This window comes from Cryptotermes secundus, unplaced genomic scaffold (genome assembly GCF_002891405.2).
Source record: "Cryptotermes secundus unplaced genomic scaffold, Csec_1.0 scaffold2444, whole genome shotgun sequence".
Taxonomy (NCBI): domain Eukaryota; kingdom Metazoa; phylum Arthropoda; class Insecta; order Blattodea; family Kalotermitidae; genus Cryptotermes; species Cryptotermes secundus.
In genome coordinates this window covers 406,438-429,062 of record NW_019723340.1, presented here as the reverse complement: position 1 = coordinate 429,062, position 22,625 = coordinate 406,438, and the positions used below count along the sequence as shown (strand labels likewise).

The window sequence follows — 22,625 nt, the reverse complement described above, 5'->3', positions numbered from 1 at the left end:
TGTGTTGAGAGATTCTATAACCTAAAAAGTTTAGTTACCTTGTTCTTTCAACATCAGATGTTTCTTTTTAAAGGTAGTGATCCTTGATTTTAAAGTCCAGGTACTACGTACTTGTAGTACTTCCATACTTCATGCCTTTTGATGAGTAGATTGGCTCTTTGCCCTTTCTGGAGTGCTGAAATATGGACTAATCATATTATGACATGGCAGCTGAAGGACCAGAATAATAGAGCCAGAAGAGATGGTCGTTGCTACGGAATAGATGATAAACCCATTTCCGCAGCAGTGAACACACAATATCACAAAGGAAATGCTTAATAATGGAAGCAGAGAACATTTTTGAGATCTGTTACCAGCCAGCAATTGGTAAAGACAGAAGATTTAGTGAGTGTTATAGTGAGCAGTTTGTGGTTTAGCGAGAGTTTTATAATTACTTGTAGTTACGATTTGTAAGAGTTCAGTAAACGCAGTTACCAGTCCAAACCTCATGCCTAATTGCTGAAGATGTGGCTATATATTATTTTCAAGCTACAACTGAAATAGTAATTGAAGTACTTTATGTATTTAATGAACTATTCTGATTAGACCAAAAATTCATGGGAAAATTTAAGTATCATGAATTTAATTCAGTTAATTTTATAAATAACTGATATTTGTAATTGCCTCAATAGTTTTGAGCCCTGCCAGAGTGCTGATATGAATGACTGTATAAGGGGTGGGCCTTCTTGGCCCTTGCACCATGACCACGGTGATATGTATCACCTAATAGGTATTGCCTGAGGTTTGAAGTGGACCTGGTCACATTTGATTTTTTAGACTGTAAGAGTTGGGCCATAATGTTTTAATTCTGCTGTTGGTTGATTGTTTCCCAAAACTAAACTCAGGAGTCTAATAAGTGAGGTACTATTCCATATGATGTATGGAAACTGCAGTTCCAGGACATTGATAAAATGTAAGGAAATTTTGTAAGTAATGGAATTGGGTTGATAGCTAGAAAGTTATTCCTGTACCACTCTATGAAACTTGAGAAGTGGGTTTACAGCTTCTTAACCTTAGTATCACATGGAGGTCAGTGGTCTACTGATTGCTGTGGCTAATTTACTCCTGTGAAGAAAGCTTCCAGGACATGGATAGGCAGGATGGGACATGCGTATATAGCTGGTCTAGGTGTAGTGATGCCACTGTCAGGAATTGAATTGCAGTTGTCCAGTCTGCAAGAACTGTTTTAATCTGTTTTATATAATAGGCTGTTAAGACTGATCACAGTGGCTGCACAATTAATATGTGCACAGGCTTTGGCTGAGCATGCACTAGGATTTTGTTTTTGAATCCTAGTATATTGTAGAAATATTTGCATTTTTCATTGCTGCTTATTGTCTGTGTAGGTAAAACAAAGTTTACAAATCCTTGATATGTTGGTAGTGGTTTAGAGTTGTTGAAAGATATTAAAGTTGTCATGACTGATGTGAAGGTATGCTGTCTGAAGTTTTCATTTTATCAGTCTCCCCAGATGAGGGCTGGGATTATACTGTGAAATAGACTACAGCTGTCTCCTTCCAGATCCTTTTCTGATCACCAGAAAAGCTTGCCATCTCATTTGTCTTTGTATAACATAATTTGTTGCATGAAGAAGTAATTACTGAAATTGAGTGAACTTGGTAAATAGAAGGAAATGGTATGCATGTACATATATATATATTACACTTCATTGATCCAGAGTTAGAAGTGACCATAATATATGTGGAAAAATTAATAAAAACACAAAATGTGTGCAGCATAGCTGAAGCTTTCACCTAAAAATGTTTTAGCAAGTAACATTTAAAAATATGCTGTATGGTGGGAAAAACTGGTAAGATGAGGTAATCATAATTAAAATTCTGAAAGGGTATATCTTCTTCCACTTACCATTTGGTGCTCAGAGAAATACATTTATGCTGTTCATTACATTCCTGTTGTTTCATGACAAGTTCAGCTTGCTGTACTAGTATGGGAGTGAAGACCATTTTCTCATTCTGTATGACTTGCAGCAATTGAAAGAAAACTCCAGTTGTTATGGGAAATGTGTGTTTAATATGCACTGCCAGTGTTGCTGTGAGCAAGAACTGTAACGATGAATGACATCCATGATCATGCATGATGACTACATATCTAAATATCTTTACAACGCAGAATACCTAGAAACGAAGTTGAGGATTTAAAATGTAATTTACAATACAAATTGTTACTAGATGATCAACATTTAAATAATTGTGAGAGTGACTGTTGCCAAATACATTCCTAACTATAATAAGGTAACTGAAGAAATGCAGTGTCAAGAATTTAGTGAGTTTAATATTGAAGGTGAGTTCATGTTTTGGTTCTACAGTGAAAATACTAAAGGCAAAGTACAAATAATCCTTAAGTGATAAACATTTAAATTATTGTGCAAGAGTGGCTACATATACTCTCCCAAGTATAATAACCTGTGAAGAGAGAGTGTTAGGCATCACATTGAATTTCATAACTTTCTATAACTGGACTAATTTTTTAAGAGAACGTATAAATATACACATACTCATAACTAAATTAATTGAAGTGAGCCCTTCTTGAGGAGCTGCCAGTTGTACAGCTATTCAAGAACTTCCCAGGATTTTATGGAGCCCAATGGTTCATTACTGTATTCACACAACATCCTTGCACTGGTCCCTATCCTGAACCAGATGGATCCAGTCCATAAGACCTGATCCTATCAATCTAAGATCCATTTTAATATTGTCCACCCACCTACATCTTGGCCTTTCTAGCGGTCTCTCTTTCTGGCAGTAATTTAATTACTCTTGTGGCTGTGAATCCGGATCCTAGCGAAATACCAGTTTCTTGTTCCAGGTCTCTTAATGATATATGGAGACTGGGATTTGATCAAGTCTGAATGTCTTGAACTTTTTGGTCAGTTAAAAGATTCATCTTGGACTGTTCGTTTTGTCACAGTAGGAATCATGGTCTGAGACTCTGACAACATTCAATACACAAAACTTTTCAGGAACTCATTCTTATATGCATTTACTAATGAATTTCTGAATGCACTTTCTGTAAGTTTCCTCTTTGTGAAGGATTTCACCATGAAAACTCTTTAAGTTGAATTTGATACTTCAGTCATATATAATATTGGAAGCTTGTGTTGCATTTTTACAATAATCAGTAACAAAGTTCTGTTTTAACAGTGAGAATCAATGCTGCATGCAGGGGAGATTCCTGTGCTGATCGTTCACTAGTTGGTAAATTACTGTCATGTTATTTGTTATATCTTGTATCTATTTCATAAAAACTCATTCTGTTTTAGTTACAAAAATAAATAAATAAATAAATATAAATTGATTTTTGAAACAAATGCAATTTTTTCGCTTCCATGTATATTTATTAATTATATCTGTAACTGTATACAGGATGTAAATAAATATATGTCACAACGCTCTGTGGTAGATAGATTGGTTCAGTCTGATCATATTTTATTAATACACCAATGTCTGGAAACGCTTCCTTTTGGCATTAAGGGCCACAAAATTTTCTGAGAAGATGCATACATTTTAGGGGATGTTATTATTGTTTTACATTAAAAAAAGTTACTCAAAATGGCGGCCGCTGACTTCATTGCATGTTCTGTACAGCCTTGCTATGTTATGCTCAACTCTTTGAAAGATTTCTGGCATTTCCCAGATGGTTCCAGCTGCTACTGAAATTCTTGCCACAAGATCATGTTGTGTCTCCACTGGAGTTTCGTACACCAGGCTTTGAATGTGCCCCAAGAGAAAGGAATCCAATGGAGTGAAGTCAGGGGGCCAGGTTATTGGGCCTCCATGTCAAATCCATCTGCTGCCAAAGGTTTCATCCAAATACTTACAGACGATATTAGTGCAGTGTGCCGGTGCCCCATCATGCTGGAACCACATTTCATGACACACTACCAAAGGCACCACTTTCAGCAGCTCAGGTAAGGTCTCTTGGAGAAATGTTATGTAAAAATAACCAGAAAACCCAGAGGTAAGAGGTAAGGGTGTCCTCCTTCACATTTCAGAGGCCCTAACGTGTAAACAAAGCGTTTCTGGTCATGTGTGTGTTAACAAAATATGATCAGATTGAACCCATCTGTCTATCCTAGAGCGTTGTAACATATATTCATTTATACTTTGTATAAGAATGTCAAATGGACACCACTCACAAATTTTATTTTTGTCTTAAAGCTTTCTGAACACTAGTCAAAGTTTGGGGCATTGTGTCAAATTTATATATTAATGTAATATATGTCATTTGGTATATCTATAAAATATGTTCAATCAGTGAAAATGATTAATAGACATTTAACAGTTTTTTAAATATAGAATCCTTCTGTGAGTTTTTGTTGTTCAGAGCCACTTTAAAATAGTAGCTCCATCTGATCTGCAGATTCAATAATTGCCAACCCATTGTCTATGGAGTAATAGATCCTGATGGTTACTGCAAAGGATAATAACATTACAATTAAAACACATTTCTGATTCTTGAATATATTTATTATTTTTACACAATTCTTGATGTAGAACAAACTGGGGATGTAGAGTTGCAATCCGAAATAACAGATATGGACAAAGATATGGTTTCTTATGGGTAGAGACATAGCAGTATCAATGAAGTTAACGTGGTTTAATAGTCTTAAAAATTAGTAGGTGCCAGTTTGAAGATATGTTCTTGTAAGTCAACATTACATTCAGCTATACTTTATAATCACATATATATATATATAATATATATTATATATAGCCATCTTTTCAATTAAACGTTACATATTTCTTTTGTTATAACTGACATCAATTTTTAAGCTATTTGCAAGTATTATTCAATTTGTTATGCTGCAGGCTTTTACTCTGCAACAAAGTATGACATTTGCAAGCGAGCTATATATACAAGTCATTTTTTTATTTTTAATTTTCATAACTTATACTAGTGTTAGCAGAGATATTCTAACGTTGTGGGAGAAATTTTGGTCTTTTGAAACCAAAATCCAGACCTACTTTTGTGACAGATTTTTAACTTACTTTTATTCAGAATACTTCTACACATTTGTTATGGGTTGGTTAAATTGTTCTGTTGAAACCTTAAGGTTTAAAATTTGTATAGTTATATGATTACACATGTAGCATAACTAAGCTTAATTCTGGATGTAAACCTGGACTTCTGTGTTATCCCACAACCTTAGCACTTCACACACATAGGTTTACTAAAACTGTTGAAGTAAAATGATAAGGAGACATAATTTGTTATGTTTGTGTGTCAACAAATATGACCAGTATATTTTAAAATTCGTTATAGCCGGTCAGCAAGAAATGATTGATGAAGGAATTTTTGTTACTTATAATTTTTGTGTCCCTCTAAATCTGCACAATTGTGTTCATGTGCTTTTATATATATATAGCAAACCCTTGCTAATCTTGTTACAGTTAATTCGGATAATGGATAATCTGGAACAAAGCATGAAAAATGAAAAATTCTGTTCACAATGGGGTACATACTTTAAAAGACACAGAGCATTTACCAAGGCAGATGAGTCGCTTGTGTGTTCAGGCAAAACTTGACAGTTTCTTCAAACCTGCAGTTTTATGTAAATTCAAAAACAAGTACAATTTCTGAGTTTTCTGTCAATGTATGACTATGACTGTATAACAACTGTATTGTTTTCTATAATTTTAAAATAAAAGCTCTACAGTTATATTTTTTATTTTCATCAGCACTACTTATAACTAAATTTTCCATTTATTTGTTCTTTAAGTGTCTTTTATGGCTACATTTTGCTTCACTAATCCAGATTATCACTTAATCTGGATGACCTCTCCCCTTCCCAGTTAATCCAGATTAGTGATGGTTTACTGTGTATGTGTGTGCGCATGCATTCGCACGCATATGTATATAGTTCACAAGAGTTTTATATCTTGTAAGAAGAAACATCCTGGTCAAGGTTTTACATGCATTATATGGATTACAGATCTCACATCCTCACAGGACAGCAGTCAAAAAAATGTCTTGCAAGAGGAATTGCATTCTTCTTCTTTAGGGGAGACAATTTGTGTAGTTAAAGACAGTTACCTTAACAGGTAGTTATTTTTTTATACAGAGCTTAATTTATGCTTGGTCTAAGTCCAGGGTACCTATTTATTACGTAATTTATCTCATCTCCTGACCATACATTTTAGCTTCACATGTGAGAACGTTTTTTTAAATGTTCCATTATAATGGAGTGACCAGACTGAGGAACCAGTTAGGCATATTTATTTTAATAAATTAGGTAATTTAATGATAATTATGAATGGTAAGTATGAGAAGACACGAGGTATTTGAATAACTATAAGAGAACATTGAAATAATATTTAACCAACCACCAAGAATTTTTCAACATACATGAAAGGATTGATGGGACGAGATATAACAAATCTTTATGTTGTAATACTATATGGGATTGGTAATAATGTTACCATATGAAGATACATAAGAAACTTATAAGAAACAATAAGGATAGCTGATGTGAGTCAGGATTCAAGTGGAGTACCTACAGAATGGAAGGTGGCAGTGGAAACCATCACATTACCAAGTTCAGTACAAATTAGTGAAAATTCTGATTGTCAATATTATTAACAATTTTTAAGAATATAAATTTCCTTCATGACTTCATAACATAACATGAATATTTTCATTTTTATTTAGACAGAGACAAAATCTGAAATTTATAACTACCAGTGCAAAGATAGTGAACTATCAAAAAGTTTCATTTCATAACTCCTCATAACATCTATGAGAGTTTAGAAGGGTTATAAATAGGAAAGAGTAATTTAATCTAAAGCTTACTGAGCTGTTGTGTTGTGATCGCCCAAGTTTAAAAATGGTCAAATTGACCAACCTAATAAGCTTCACAGGGACACTGCCATATGGCACACAATTCTTGGCCTGTCATTGTAAATGGGTCATCTGGCTACCATATAAATAAATAAATAAATAAATATACAAATTAATAGATAAATATATCCAATTGTTACACTCTAGAAGTATTTTAACATTTAAAATATATTTAATATTCTAACCCTGTGCCATGTTAACACAGTAGATCACAGTAAAATTAAATATCCCCTGCTATAATTAACTTATTGAGAAGTCAAGTAAAAAGAGAATTTTAAGTAATTAGTTATTATGATGTCAGGATACAGTGATATTAACTGCTGTGAGGAATGATTAAACTATTATTACAAATCCATAGTGCCCCTATACTGTGTTTTATCCTAAGCCCTTCAGTGCCCAAATTAGTATCTGACTTTTATGTATTAACTTATTGAGAAGTCAAGTAAAAAGAGAATTTTAAGTAATTAGTTATTATGATGTCAGGATACAGTGATATTAACTGCTGTGAGGAATGATTAAACTATTATTACAAATCCATAGTGCCCCTATACTGTGTTTTATCCTAAGCCCTTCAGTGCCCAAATTAGTATCTGACTTTTATGTATTAACTTATTGAGAAGTCAAGTAAAAAGAGAATTTTAAGTAATTAGTTATTATGATGTCAGGATACAGTGATATTAACTGCTGTGAGGAATGATTAAACTATTATTACAAATCCATAGTGCCCCTATACTGTGTTTTATCCTAAGCCCTTCAGTGCCCAAATTAGTATCTGACTTTTATGTATATACTAGTATGACTGTGTCCTACATAATGCAATTCCTCTGTGGTTTTATAAAATAACCAGGTAATTCTTTTTACTTTTCAGTCTTACACATGGCAACTGACATATCAACACAGTTAAATATGTTACTGCACCAGACTTGACTTTTTTGGAGTGTGCTGATTTATGATAACTTATGTTTTCTGCTGTCTGTTGTATATTGTACTTTACTACAAGACTTTCCTGTTTCCCGCTGTGTAAACAGCCTGTCAATTCGTTTCTGACTTTGGGGAGAGGTATTGGAAGCACAAAAGTTCAGTTCATCTAAAGGTCAATTGTTCAGTGTTCACATACTCTTTATATCCACTCCAAATTTCCAAATCACTATTCCCTAAAAAATGCAGCAAATGTTTAAAATTTTCAGGGCTGTGAGATAAGCTTTTTAAAGGATGTTAATATTTAATAATTCACTTCCGAAGTATTTACAACAAGTTCGCAAATTTGCATGGGGAAAAGCTGATATGTGTCATATTAATTTCTCATTTTATTGTGGGTATATTTTAAAGTTTTCTTTGATTTTGTGTCAAGAATACAGTATGTCACATAGAAACTTTTGGATGTTAAAGGGTTTCATTCAGACATTCCTAGATTCTTTTTAGCTGGTATTTTTGATATCATCTATCATCCAAATTTATTAAAACCACAATGTTTTAGAAACTGGTTCTTTTTCCTTCTTTAGGTAACATGATAAACAAGAAATTCTGCTGCATTAGATTACTTGGCAGAGCTAGCCTAGAGTTTGAGACAAGCTGTACCAAAAGGCCAAATAGAGCAGGAGTCCTTAGTTTATCCTGTCAATCGAAGAAGGAAAGAGAATATTGAAGACTGAAGAACCTAAGATGATGGATGATATTAAAATTATTATCCAAGAATATTGTGCACTATTGTCAGAAACCTTCTGACATAGTTCATTATAGATTCATAGGTAGAATGATAATTCTGTCTTATATTTCACAATTCATTCCTCAGTTAAATAGATATAAAAAGAAAATATTTACCACTATTTTTTTATTTATAATAATTTATATTTCTATTTTACATATTGCAATATTTTACTTTATGTCATAAACATATTGTTCTCTGGTTATCATTTGATTAATTTACTATTTTAGAATTTGTGACACAATAATTATGTTTGGAAATGACAGACATCATTGCTTTTAAGAATTATGTACCAATTTGACAGCTTTGAAAGTTGGTAGCCCTATATATGAGCAATATTTGTGTAATCAGACATTATGTCTTGCACTTTTACTATATCTTCAAATGAAACAGAAGGAATACAATACACTCTTTTTGGATTACAGTAATGGATTATTCTGCTAATCTGTCCACTAGATAAGACATTTGTACCCTTTAATTTAATTTGCACTGCACAAAAAGAACAAAGGTAAGACACACTGAATTTATACATGCATGTATAATTTCAGTGACAAGAAGATTCTTTGTGCCATTTTGCTTAACAAACACATGCTCTGAAAAAGTTACATATGCTGATTAGAAGATTATATATAATATATATATATTAAAAGGTCATGGTTGAATGACAAATTCATGCATATGCATGGTACAAAATAAACTATCATATAAACTCAGTACAGAACAAAAATGTATGTTATGCAGATTTGAAGTCTGTTTAAACATTGTAATTTTCATACATGAACAGACGAAGTAAAATATTATGCCAAGAAGTTTATAATAATTATTTTAAGTAAAATATACATGGTCGTTTTAATACTTTTATGATGTTCAAGTTGCACAGCTATTTAGAAAATATTTCTTATGCAGTTATTGTTGCATCATTGTAAACTTAATTTGCTATATAGCAAGTGGCCAGAAAGCAGAGAGTATGACGACTCTGACAAGAGATCCTTAGAATGAGATTGACTGAACTTTTTTCAGAGGCATTGGAACTGTAATTTTTCACTTTCTTGAATTTTCAGAAGCCACTTGAAGTATGCCGCAAATGAACTGTATGATATGTATTACAAACTTTCTTCACATTTCATAGCTTAAGTGATGTTCTTAATAGAGAACAATCCATTTGAAACAGGAATTTTAGAATCTTGCGTTGCATATGCATTTCATCTGCTATCTTCCTTGTTACTAAAGATATCCTGACACTTTATTATTAATTTCTTCCATAAGTATATTTTTGAACATTTTAACTTATACAGACTACATTGATATTGAATATTACTGTTTATACCACCTAACTATATCAGCACTCCTTTATTCTCTTATGTCTGCTAAACATATTTGTACTTACTTCCTACTAGTTTTTTAAAAGTACTTCATATGAATAATTAAAGCCTCTACCCAGTGACTTTCTTCTTCAATAAAGGAACATAAATTTCTGTACTGAAACATATTAGAACATGAAATGTTTTTTTTGCAAGGTATTTGTTAAATATCTTTGAGATATGCAAAAATAACAGTCCAGCTATATTAGAAGAACAAACCCTATGGTTATTTTACAACATTGATTTCTCTGAGAAATATTTCATCCATAGCTTTTATTCACAAATCTTTAATAGTAAAAAGCCGGCAAATAATTTGGCATGCTTATACATGACACTAAATTGTATTTGTAATGTTTCTTTACACTGAAATATTGGGCATATAATAGTACAAGCACAAAATTTAGAACATGAAAATTGTTCTTGTCATATGGCACATATGTTATTGTCTTAATTACCAATAGTAACATGTATAGGGGTCTAATGACAGTTTATCATCACATTTCTTATTAAATATTGATAGGCATGGGAATTGAGAGGCTAAGATATGCAGGAGATGAATTGTCACCATTTACTTTTGCATTTGGTCGTTACATTTTTTGCACGTCCCAAATACAATCACACCTGTTGCTTAACCACTCGTTTCTTTATCTTATATTTTAAGCCTTAAAGCATATGAATTTCACACGAGTCACCACAGTCAGTTCAAATTGTATGAAGAATTGGTTAAAACCTAATGATATGCAATTTAATCTGATACAGTGAATTTGCACCAATATGCATAACTGTAGGAAATGTACGAATCAGTGGAAATACACATACAGAGAATGACAGTTTTCTCCACGTAATGTTTATTGTATAGAATTTGAAGAAATCACCCAACAATTAGACTTTCAGTTCCAAGAACAGCTTTATTTGTACTCATCTTGACATTTATTTTCTTGTGTTCATAATATTTTATCTGCATATATGCAACAGACTTCATTGTATATGTAGACTGTAGCACTATATTACTTCTGCAGAATTTGTATGATATATTTTTCAGCTACTTCATTTTACAGTTATACTGTATTTTGCTCCTTTATTGTCAGTAACCACTTGATTTATTATGGCAGTTCTTGCATAGGTTTGCAGAGCATTACAAAATAAAAATACATATAAATCCCTAAATACTGTGGTATGTTAAGATTTCCATTGATGTTAAAATGTATGAAGGAGTATGTTCTTTCCTTATCTTTTATATTTATTGTCCATTGTCTTATAAACTGAAGTGATACTTGTTCTTTTAAAAATCAGTTTTCATAATGGATCAAAAATTTATATTATCCTGAGTCATATATTGAGGAAAATGTCAGAATATGGCTGACATGTGGAAGTTTATGGAATGAATACTTTTCATATTTTTTACAGTGATTTATTTATGAATGCATATTGGAGGGTATTTCATCTATGGATATTGTTTATTACATCCCTGTGATTGTATACTCCAGAATGTTATCAATGTATGAGCTGAGATTATTCAATTAAAATTTGAATAAACATATGCATGAGAACTTCAATTAACACAAAAGAACTCTCCCAAGATATGTTAATTAATATAAAGTGATATTAGGCATATTTTCAATGCATGGCACTTGATGATCAGTGTGAGATACAGTACTTAATGATTATGTTCACAAGGGAATCATTAAAATTTTGTGGCATAACATAAACATAATAACCATAATACATGACTGTTTTGGTAAATTAATAGCCTATATATATATTTTTTTAATTATCAGTTGAATTGAAATAGAGCTCACAATGAAAGGAAATTCACTGAAAAATACCTCCTATATTTTCTATGCAACATGCAAGGGAAGACAAATCATAACTAGTCAAAACAGGAAGCCAGTGAATAACTGACTGTATTTCGGTTGTTAGACCTCTGTCATAAGAAGCTGGGCACAATATAATTGAGACTTGTATTAACTGGTTTGTGTTGTCTATATTTTCTTACTAAATCTCATGTTTTAACCTTACTGTCATCTACATGCACACAATTATATAATATGAATGGTATTATTTACTTCAAATGATTATAAGTTTCGTATCATGATATTATAGCAGGAGCCAAGATTTAAAAATATTGTCAGCAGAGCAGTTGAGGTGTTACCTTAAATAATACATGCAACTTTAAAATAATGTGATATTAGTTGTCTTTGAATTCATATAATGTAATTCTGTACAAAATCAGAGTCAGCATCTCTTATCTCAGCCTATAACAATAGAATGTAGTAAAATGCATCTTCCTTGTCTTCACTTAATGTACTAAAATGTGTTGTAAAAATAACATATGAAGTATCTGATCAGATAAAATTTGTATCCAAAGAAATTGAATGGTGTTGCAAAGAGTTGATATTCTAGGCCATCGTGAAAAAGTCAGTACTGAAACAAGATAAGGAAGTAGTTAAACATACATTTATTTTTGTATTCTTTGTTCATTATCATTCCCATCTTCATACACATATAGAAGACAACATTTTTAAATGAAGCCTCTAAGTGTAGAATTGTCATCAGTGATAAAGAACACATTCCTTCCTACAAGTTGCCTCAGTGGATGATATCATGTAATAAGGCTGTCTTATTGTCCTTTGGCACATTATAGGTTTTTCCTCATCACACATATTTATTAAATTTCTAATATAAAATTATGTGTTGTTTGTGAGAACAATGAATCGGAAATAATTCTGTACATCGTAGTATGTGTAAATTCATGTGTCAGAGCATGCATAGATTACAAGCGAGAGTATTCAGTAATTAATAATTTATATAAATATATCTTTGTTAACATAATTAATTATATCTTATTCTGAGGATTTTTATATAAATTCAACCTTTATGGAATAATATAAGATTTATAACAAATCATTTTCATGTCACTTGAGTTGTCTGATGCATCTCCTGTGAAATGTTTCAGCTGAAAGTAGAATTAAACGAGTCAATTTTGGAAAATAAAAACAGTGAGAGGCTACTGCTGTATGTTTACTTGGTGATCTACTATAACGTGATATTCTTAATACTGGAGTTTATCTGACAGATGATCTCCCTTCAAAATTTATTTCTTCATGACAAAGAATCAAGAAAATTTTTATTTAATTATATTTTATGATGCTGAGGTTGGTGGACTGGGCATTACATTTTATTAGAATGTGATTTTTGTGAACGCTGGCCTGAATCCAAGAGATTTCTGAATATGTTAATGACAATATAATATTCAAAACTTCTTTATGCGATACAACCAGGTTTTTATTTATATGGTGAAAAGCAAATAATGTGAATTAATTATTCTGAATATAAATTGGGAATAATGCTTACAGGATTTTGGTGAGAAAGTCAGAAGGAAAGACACAATTGGGAAGACCTATAATTAAATGGGATGATAATAGTAAACTGGATCTTAGATAAATAGGATATTTCTGAATATAATTTGGGAATAATGCTTACAGGATTTTGGTGAGAAAGTCAGAAGGAAAGACACAATTGGGAAGACCTATAATTAAATGGGATGATAATAGTAAACTGGATCTTAGATAAATAGGATGGAGTGGTATTGACTAGATTCAACTGACTCAGGTAGAGACCAATGGGAAGCTCTTCAGGTTCCATGAAATTTTTTAATATTCTTCAAGTAGCTGAGCGATTGCTGGCTTCTCAAGAAGGGCTCAGCTCTATTGAGTTAGTTTTTATTTAGCTAGTTACTATTAAGTTGGGAATATTATTTGTAGATGTAAAGGGGGATGAAATATTTTACATCATTTTAATGTGTCATGACTTAGTGTGAAACGGTAAGGTTCAGTGGTGTAATTTATGCTGCACTTCATTATAGATTCTCTTTGTTAAGTGGATTCCTGGGTTTAAAGGCCTGCCAGAGCATAAGGATAAAAATCTCACCGTCATCTGTGAGCTGATGTCTAGAAAAAGTGGGAGCCTTGACATCTCAAACTCTATGGGCCTTCATAACATGGTGAAAGGATAGCTCTTTATTTTTTCAATTAAAAGGATTATTTTTATACCACAGGTCTGAAAGAAATGTACAATTTTGAAGGGTACATTTAAAATCCAGATATCAAAATGCAAAGCTTTCGTTTCAAGAGGCAATATAAATTATCTGAAATAATGTTCATATTTGCAAGTCCAAGAAAATGTAATCAGAAGGAACTGTGTTGTAAAGACAAGGAGGAGCCAACCAGACATGAGAATTATTTCAGCACAGTACAGGAAATTATATCACAACTACAAAATTGTGGAATATATCGCAACATTTATGAAAACAGTGTAGGATACTTTATAAAAATGCCTTTACTCTGTTTAATTCTTAGTACACTGCGCAAAAATATCAGTAATTCTTGCACAATCCCGTCTTCCATATAAATAGCTGAAACTATTCTTGTGACAAAATAGAGATCAATTTATGAAGCACTGCATAAAGTGAACACATAAAAATCCTCAGCTATTAGAACATTTGATGTATTTTGAACAAATAAAGATTATCTATCATAAATCACATTTTCAGCGAAGATAATGAGCTGACCATACATGTTTTCTTTGCATACTCATTGTGTACTGTAATTGGTTTTAAATTGCAATATAATCACAATAACACAACTACTAATAGACACCAATTTGCTTCAGGACTGTGTGAATGTATATATATGTGTATGTGTGTAATCCACACATGTTTTCTACACACACATATAGTATAATGTGTAATCACACAGTTAATAACACATACAAAATTCAATCTTCCTCCTACTGAAGTAATACATACTTATCACATGTAATGTATCTCTAGTGATTTAAAATTTAGTAAACCTGTTTACGTTATTCACCTAATTAATCAAATGCATTCTAATAGTTAAGAAAAAATATAAATTTCAAGTGACTTTAAAATGACAACGTTTTATTTACAGAAGAAAATGCAGAGTGACTTAATATCATGTGATATGGATAAGGAAGTAAAAGCAGCAAGCATTTTATCTGTCAGTCTGATATAACACGATAAATCATAAAACATGACCAGGAGTATCTAAAATAGCTTATGCGTTCTCCCTTGTTGTATTATTTTCCTGACTATTTTAGTAACCATTATGGTTGATTCTTGCAGATCATGTAATGAGATCCACAATTTTATTACTACAGTACAGGTGCTTATTAATTGAATTACTGGTCATGAGTTGATATTGATTTAAAAATGGAACACAAAATTCATGATAGGCCCCATATATCAATATGGCAGTTATTATCAGCAATGTGACAGAGAGATTTCAGTTTGGTCAATAGCAAATTAACCAGTATTTCTTCTCTCTCTTACATCTCAGACATTCTTAACATTAAAGCCTTCAATTCAGATATGGAATACTTCTACCAGAATTACTCTTCTGTTACTTTCATGGAGTGGAATTTTTTTTTATTGTCAAATTTTCTTGAAGTAATTTTTTTCAATTTTGATCTGTCATTATATATCTGGTTTATTTTAAAAAATACACTCTATTCTAAATGCTGGAAGAATTAGTTTTCTTTATCAGCAGGGTTCTGCAATATTCTGTTAAAATTTGAATTAATTTCACGATAATAATGACATTAACAATGAAGAAATCAATGGAAAATACCGGTATCTGTTCAAATGAGAAAGGGCAATGACATTCATTGTGTAATATCTTATTATTGTAACGTTAATATATTATTGTAAGCAGTATAATTCAGACACATTCCCTGTGTTGTAATATGAATTTAATTCTAGAGGAAAATTGGTATAGCTGATATTTACTTGAAGGTATGGCTGGAAAAGAAAAAAGTTTCAGGTTTTGTCATGTTTAACTGATCAGAATGATAACTTGGCTTGGATCAGGAAATCAGTCATCCTGAAAGCTCCTGAATACTTAGTGAGTAGTGAAAAATGTAATTTTTGTCACTTGTATTACACTTGTCTGCGTATCTTGAAATTCTCATCCTTGTACATACTCTGTCTCTCATAGTATGAATGTCTTGTTTATGACCATAAGTGCTTTGACCTGTAAAAAGGTTCCATTTTCTGAAAAGTAATTGAACTGTTTTATAGCTGTGAACCTAGAAATCTGCCTTGAATGGGACTTCAAATATTTCATAGATGCAGAACCACCAACACAGAGGTAAACATTAATTTTAAACTGCTCCAGTGGACAAAGAAATCTCATCACACCCTTTAGTAATGCTGATGATGACATTTTTAGAAATCACTTGTGAACGAGTGGAAAATTTTGTAAATGTATCTGTTACTTGCTGAATCTTTATGTTGTAACAGATATATATCAACGAAATGTACTTATTTGAGGCCATTATTTAGTGGTAAGAATTCTTAAAATGACATACATTATGCCCTTTTAATTCTATTAAGATCATTTGTTTCTTAGACATAGCATCTGAATGGAGCTGGAGAACAAAATTAACTGTAAGATAATTATAAAATAAGTAGGCTAAATCCACAGCAGAGTACTCCTTGAGTACTCCTTGAGAGTAGCCCAGACAGTGAAGGGGTTCCTTCCCTCTTAGGGACACAGTGGGTCTTTCCATATTCACAAGAATCCATTCCCAAATCATAGCTTGAGGAGTCAGAGTCTAGTGCACACCCTCACAGTATTTTTTAATACATGCTTTAAAATTACCCTCTCACCTACACTTTAAGAGTCTCAATTGGCCTCTTGCTTTCATACCTGGATAAATATACAAATCATGGCACTCCTTATTATTACCTAAAACCATGATTATACTTTGAAGTGAAGGAAATTTAAATATAACTGATTCATTTGATTGGAATCAGGCATATCTCAATATTTTGACATGGTTTTCATGGTGTTCTGTTGTACCATTATACATTATTTATTTAATTTTATAGTCCCATATCTTCACTATATTGCAAATGTTACATTACATTATTACATGACTGAAGTAAATTGCTTGAAGAATATGTACAAACCGAAACACAGCTGGGGAATATATTCATAGATGAAGTCTATTACTACTGTCTGTTTAATTATTGTCCTCTTTATTGTCAAAAATATTTATCACGTTAAAAATTGTTTCATATATAAGTATAAAATGGAACTGAAAAAAAGAGAATTCAAGTCAATTAATCTCTAAAGATACGGAAATGTTTTATTTGTAACATTATATTAGATGAAAGGAGAGGAATTTTTATACAGTCTTTTGCAGCCACATTCATTATGTTTTATAGAGCTCCTTTTACTCCATCATGTTTAAAATATTAATAAGATTGAAATAAGTAGGAAACAGAACCTAGATATTAGTTGATTGCTTCAAGAACTTCTAAATGTATTATTGCACAAGCAACATTATACAAATAAAGCAAACAATTTGTGAAACAATTTAATAAAAGTAAAGGGTAAGTTTTTAAGAAGAGGCATAATTTCTTGCATTATTTGTTCCAAAAAATCTGAAATAAATTAAAGATCATGGTCTCCTGGGATATGACATTGTGAGTTTTGGTATTTGGAACCATTGCTTCAGAGGAACCTGCAGTCTGAATCTTCATGGTACCTTGAAGCAGTTTCCTCAGAGATGCTGATACTCTTCCACCAAACTATTGTCACATCCCAGACAACAGCCTTGGTAGAAAATTGTGAACAATAGTTTTGGTGGCTGTGAGGGGTATACTGAAGGAATTCAACATTTTACTGATTTGTTTTAACATTAGTTTCTGTTTATGGTATTCCGTAAAGCTTTTCTTCTAGGTTTATTGTCGTAGTCAGTGTTGGTCTATGATATAAAATGAAGTGAAGTCATGAAGTAACTGCATTTAAGAATCTAAAATAAACGTTTTATTAAATGTGAGAAAAAAACAAGGCAAGGGATATAGTTTTATATGAAATGTTGATTAGTTCAAAGATGAATATTTTGTTTCTAAATACCGCTAATTCATTTGTGTTATGAAATTTATGTCGTTGACAATGTTACAAGAAGGTAATTAGTTAAGTTAGCTGTAGTTGCTGTTCTGCCATAAGTTCATACTATTTATGATTTTTTTTAATGTTCACTGCTTCACTTTACTCTCCTGAAGTTTTGAAGGGAATTTGTAAAAATAACTGCGGTTTTATATTGTTAGGCAATATTTGACTTCAGGAAATGATTTTATAATACAAGCATATTTAAATTTTTCACTGTTGGAAGGTATTTCACTTCCAAGTTTATATACGTATCTTTTTTGTTTAAGTGGGTTATTTTAAGTGATTGCTACATCCATTTACTGGTCTGAATGTACATCTTCATTGATTTATGTAAAGCTAGAAGAAAAAGGCGTTGATAATATGCACAATATTTTTATTTAATGTTTGAAATTATGGAGCAAATTTTAAAGGAAAGCCACATTCAAAATAGGTTCAGAAGCTTAGTGAGAAGGAAATTAAAGTTAAAAATATTCAACCCATCATTTGCTGAAATATGACTATCATATCTTCATTAACATTTTAATCGAGCAATATTTGAAATATTACAAAATGTTGGGAATATGAGAGCAGAATTGAAATTTAAAATTGCTGAAGATGTCTCTTAGGCACTCCAAACTACTGGTAGATCTCATCTATTCCTTTAGTGATCATATGGTCAACTTACATATATGTATATCTGCAACAGTGTCAAATGTTATAGGAACAGAATATTTCTTAAAATAATTACAGTTTTCAACAAATAAAATAACGTCCGTCTTGAATCAGGCTAATGCTTAATTGACAAGGACTTCAGTAGCGTATCCAGACGTCTTAACAGTGCTTTGAATTATGTATGTGGATGCATAAATCACATGCTACAATAATCGATTTTCAGTGATGTCCACTCATATTATTAAGCTATTGGTAAGAATTCAGTATCCTAAATTAGGCCAATAATAATAAGAACAGATGTTATCATAAATGGATTAGGTTAGAAGTTGAACAACCCAAATATAACATGCTTAAAGCTTCAAATCTATACCAATATGTGTATATTAAAGAAACATGATTATAGTTCCCTACAGTTTATGGTTCATTAAAAATAGTCGTATTTAGCACTTAACTGGCCTCTCTCTAACAATGTCTATAGCATTACTGAAATATATTTAAGACGAAGTTAATGGAATAAGTAATGCTCTCTTCTTATGCAGTATACTGGGTTGTGACAGAAAATCAATTGAGAATCCCTCATAAAGATTTTGTATTGCAAATAAGACAGTATAAGACAATAATATAAACAAGTGAATTAAATTTAAGCAATAATATCTAACTACCGATGAGTGTAACATTGGTATTCATTTAATTACCTTAAAACACTGTTAAGATTGACTGAGTAGTGGTAACATTATATCTAGACATGCAAATGTTAATCCAACAAAACTTCTTGATATATCATGTAACATTTTAAAACAAATCCAAACTATGGTCCGTGCACAAAAGAATGATTGAGTCTGTTGGAAAAGTTGCATTCCATCAAGGTCTCAGGTAACAATTACTACATATAAATATATCATTCAAGGTTTAGTCCTGCTCATAATATGAACGTACAATGTACCAATCTGTCCTTTGTATCAGTTTTGGAAATTCAGTTGTCAAATATCCAGTATATCATTGGATACTGACATCAGTTCAGCTCTTATTTGCTTGTCACTGAAAATATAGTGAGTATAAAATGCCGAGAATATTATTTTGGCAATATTGCATGACACTGCTTTAGATCTGTGTCAGGGTAAAGAGATGGCTACTTAAAATATTTCTTTTGCATATGAAGATTATGAACAGAATTCACAAACAGTAACCTAGCCCCACAACATGGTTTTGTGGAACAGATTGCAATGCCCTACATATTTCCAGATTAATGAGAGCAGAAGGCCCTTCTGTGATTCACGTGGAATCCAGTGGTTTGGTTGCCTGGCACTATGTTGCTCACTAGTGGAAGAAACCATTCTCCACATCCATAGTACTCTGAAAATAAAAAAATTAAAACTAAGTTCTGGTGTCATTGAATTATAGGTGAATATCTTCATTCATGAATGAAAGGACAGTTAAAACTTCTTCTCTAAATATAATTTCATGTATTGAACTCTTTTGATTAACTTACTGATTTATTGATTCATAATAGTTCTTTACCTATTTATTATTATTGATGCATACATCCAAGTCAGTTAGATTAGAATAAATAAAAGAGATTAAATATAGTAGTGCAATGAATTTATGAATTTCCTACACATGAATTATGTTTTTATAGTACAGTCCTTAAATAGAGGAGGAAAGCCCATTTAAATACATTAGGTCTAGTTGGCATCCACAGCTTTTCTGTCATATGAAGTTCAGGCAGATGGCACTTTCAATACCACATTTTTATTGTTTACAAGGAATGATAGGCTTGCAATTTTATATTTAGGCACTGTCAGTGTCTTAAAAAAAAAAGACCAATGCTGTGTATGATGGCAAATATATTGTCATGTGTTAGTGGTTAGACATGGGTTTTAGATTGATAGTTGGATTTAAAGAAGGCTTATAACCTGTGGGAACATCCCACATTATCACGCATTTCTGCAACGCTCGCTCTTCACATCACTTTTCACCATCACGCGCGCTAACCAATCAGATTGCTTCAAACGATCGCATTTATACTACGCTCGGCGATAGCCCGCGTCTACACCATTACGCGCGCTAGCCAATCAATTCTTGCTCCTCACTTTCGAGTTTGGCTCCGCCCCACCGACCAGCGTATAAAAAGGAGCGACCCCAGAGTCGAGTTATGCAGTTTAATTCAGTTCATCAGACAGCAAGCAACTTCAGCCAGCAGGCTTCGTCGCCAGCGCTCGGTCTTCGGAGACATCGGCAGGCTGCGCCGGGCACGACTGCCTCGGCCCTCCAGCGCTCTCACACCCGACTCACTGGGGCACAGCGCCTGGACTCGCCGGTGGGTCGTGTTACGGTCCGACCCACTGGGCTTCTGGCGTAGCCACTGCCTCACGACTCCTACGACCGCGCTCAACGACTAGCCTTTCCACTAGCCTTTCGCCAAGCCTTTCACCGCAACCAGCCTTTCTCCTTACCGGCGCGCGCCGCGCTACCTCACCGATCAATCATCTCAGCAACCACGGTCCTTTTCAGGGCCAACAAATTGTTCCGAAGAAGTGGGTTGTCATCGGAGTAATGACAAGACTACACACACGTTGACAAGAGAGAGCCCCACCAACCTATAAATACAAATAATTATAATACTACAGCTAATCTACAAACTTAACAAATCATTACAGCACAAGCTAAGACTCAATCTGTTATGTCTTCATTAGCTGTTTGTTGGTCTAAAAATGCCCCCTCATGACTGACTTACTCTTAAATTGCTTCTCACCCACGCCAGCACAGTGATCCTTGTTTTCAAGTCCCACGTTCTGCAACTGTCTGACAGCAACAAATATCTGGACTTGGGCCCCAGATGTGGCCTGACACCAAGAGAGACTGGCTGACTGACTATTGAACATAACATAACTTTGATTTTGACTCTGACTTCATTACATACAAACGTTGTGAGGTAGTGATGGTATCAGTCTGAATTTTCTGATCCTTCCAAGTTCGTCCAGCCATTTGAATAGTTTGAGTGCATGCAGTTTTGTGGCTGCATGCATGCAAGAAAATAACCATAAATTCTATTTTACTCTTAGTATTTTGGTGAGGAAACCTCTAAGGATATGGTCACTTGGAAGACTTATAAGAAGTGGGATGACACCAAGATCGACCTTATTGAGACACATTTTGAAAATGGGTGGTGGATGGGACTGATTTAGGTTTGTGTCCACCAGCAGACTGGTAGTTTCATACATTTCCACTTTAAATGTGTTCATTAATTGGATTTGTATAAAATATTATTGATTGTGTCATGCAGTGTTTAACATGGCTCTAAATTATTTTTGACTGTTCTGATTAAGGAGTTGTTATTTTCCTAATTCTACATCTACAGTTGGGAAAAACTGTTAAATACTCATACAATAAGAAATTAATTTTATAACGGTAACCCTTGAATCACTGATAGGCATATGACTTTTATGTTGAGACATATAACAAATATTCATATAAATTTTGTATGAACAGATTTTTTATGTTTACAGTTACCAACATCATGATGGTTTGAAAGTTTGATGTTATATTGGTAAATGAATGAGATGGAATTTGTCCTAATGCACAGAAAGAAGCATTTGAATTATACAGTTAATAATTTGTGGTCTGGTTATCTTCACAGGACAGATTGCAGTGTTAAAGGAAAACAGATATCACAAGCTCTACCCAGATCATGTTACTTTACATTTTACATGTGACCTGTGTGTGCAGTCTACATGTCTGTTACCAGAAATGTAAATACTGTCAGTGCTCATGCCTCAGTATGAGTCCTGCATGGAACATATGGTATATACTCGTATACGGTACAAAGGTGAACAAATATACTCGTCTTCTCAATCCCCGCCAGAGTGAACACAATCGCTGTAAAAACATTCTATATTTCTAGTCTAATCTCAGTATGATATGAAGGGACCATGAAAATAATATTTATTTTTTACTTATAAATTGTGACAGAATTTGTAATACTTATAAATTGTGCCAGAATTTGTAAGTTTTGTTGCTGTATTAGAACTGACA

The 22,625-nt window shown here is 32.7% G+C and overlaps 2 protein-coding genes across 3 annotated transcripts in view; one reads left to right on the top strand and one right to left on the bottom strand.

Annotated features, from left to right (window-relative positions):
• Positions 1 to 3,611: 3,611 nt before the first annotated feature.
• LOC111861884 lies at positions 3,612 to 22,512 on the top strand. Its single transcript, XM_023846830.2, has 2 exons — positions 3,612 to 3,967; positions 22,231 to 22,512. Exons 1-2 carry the CDS (start codon positions 3,732 to 3,734, stop codon positions 22,304 to 22,306), a joined length of 312 nt encoding a protein of 103 aa, XP_023702598.1. The 5' UTR covers positions 3,612 to 3,731; the 3' UTR covers positions 22,307 to 22,512.
• The window catches only part of LOC117282116, a 222,634-nt gene continuing 215,480 nt past the window's right edge, over positions 15,472 to 22,625 (bottom strand). For both annotated transcript variants that reach the window (XM_033750488.1, XM_033750489.1), the window contains one exon: positions 15,472 to 19,946. In XM_033750488.1, coding sequence (XP_033606379.1) covers positions 19,911 to 19,946 — 36 coding nt within the window. In that variant the 3' untranslated portion in view covers positions 15,472 to 19,910. The remainder of the gene's footprint in view (positions 19,947 to 22,625) is intronic.

Coding starts and splice junctions, on each gene's coding strand:
- LOC111861884 (XM_023846830.2), top strand. CDS start 3,732: ATGTTGTGTCTCCACTGGAGTTTCGTACACCAGGCTTTGAATGTGCCC. Junction 3,968..22,230: donor CACCACTTTCAGCAGCTCAG/GTAAGGTCTCTT, acceptor TTATCTTCACAG/GACAGATTGCAGTGTTAAAG.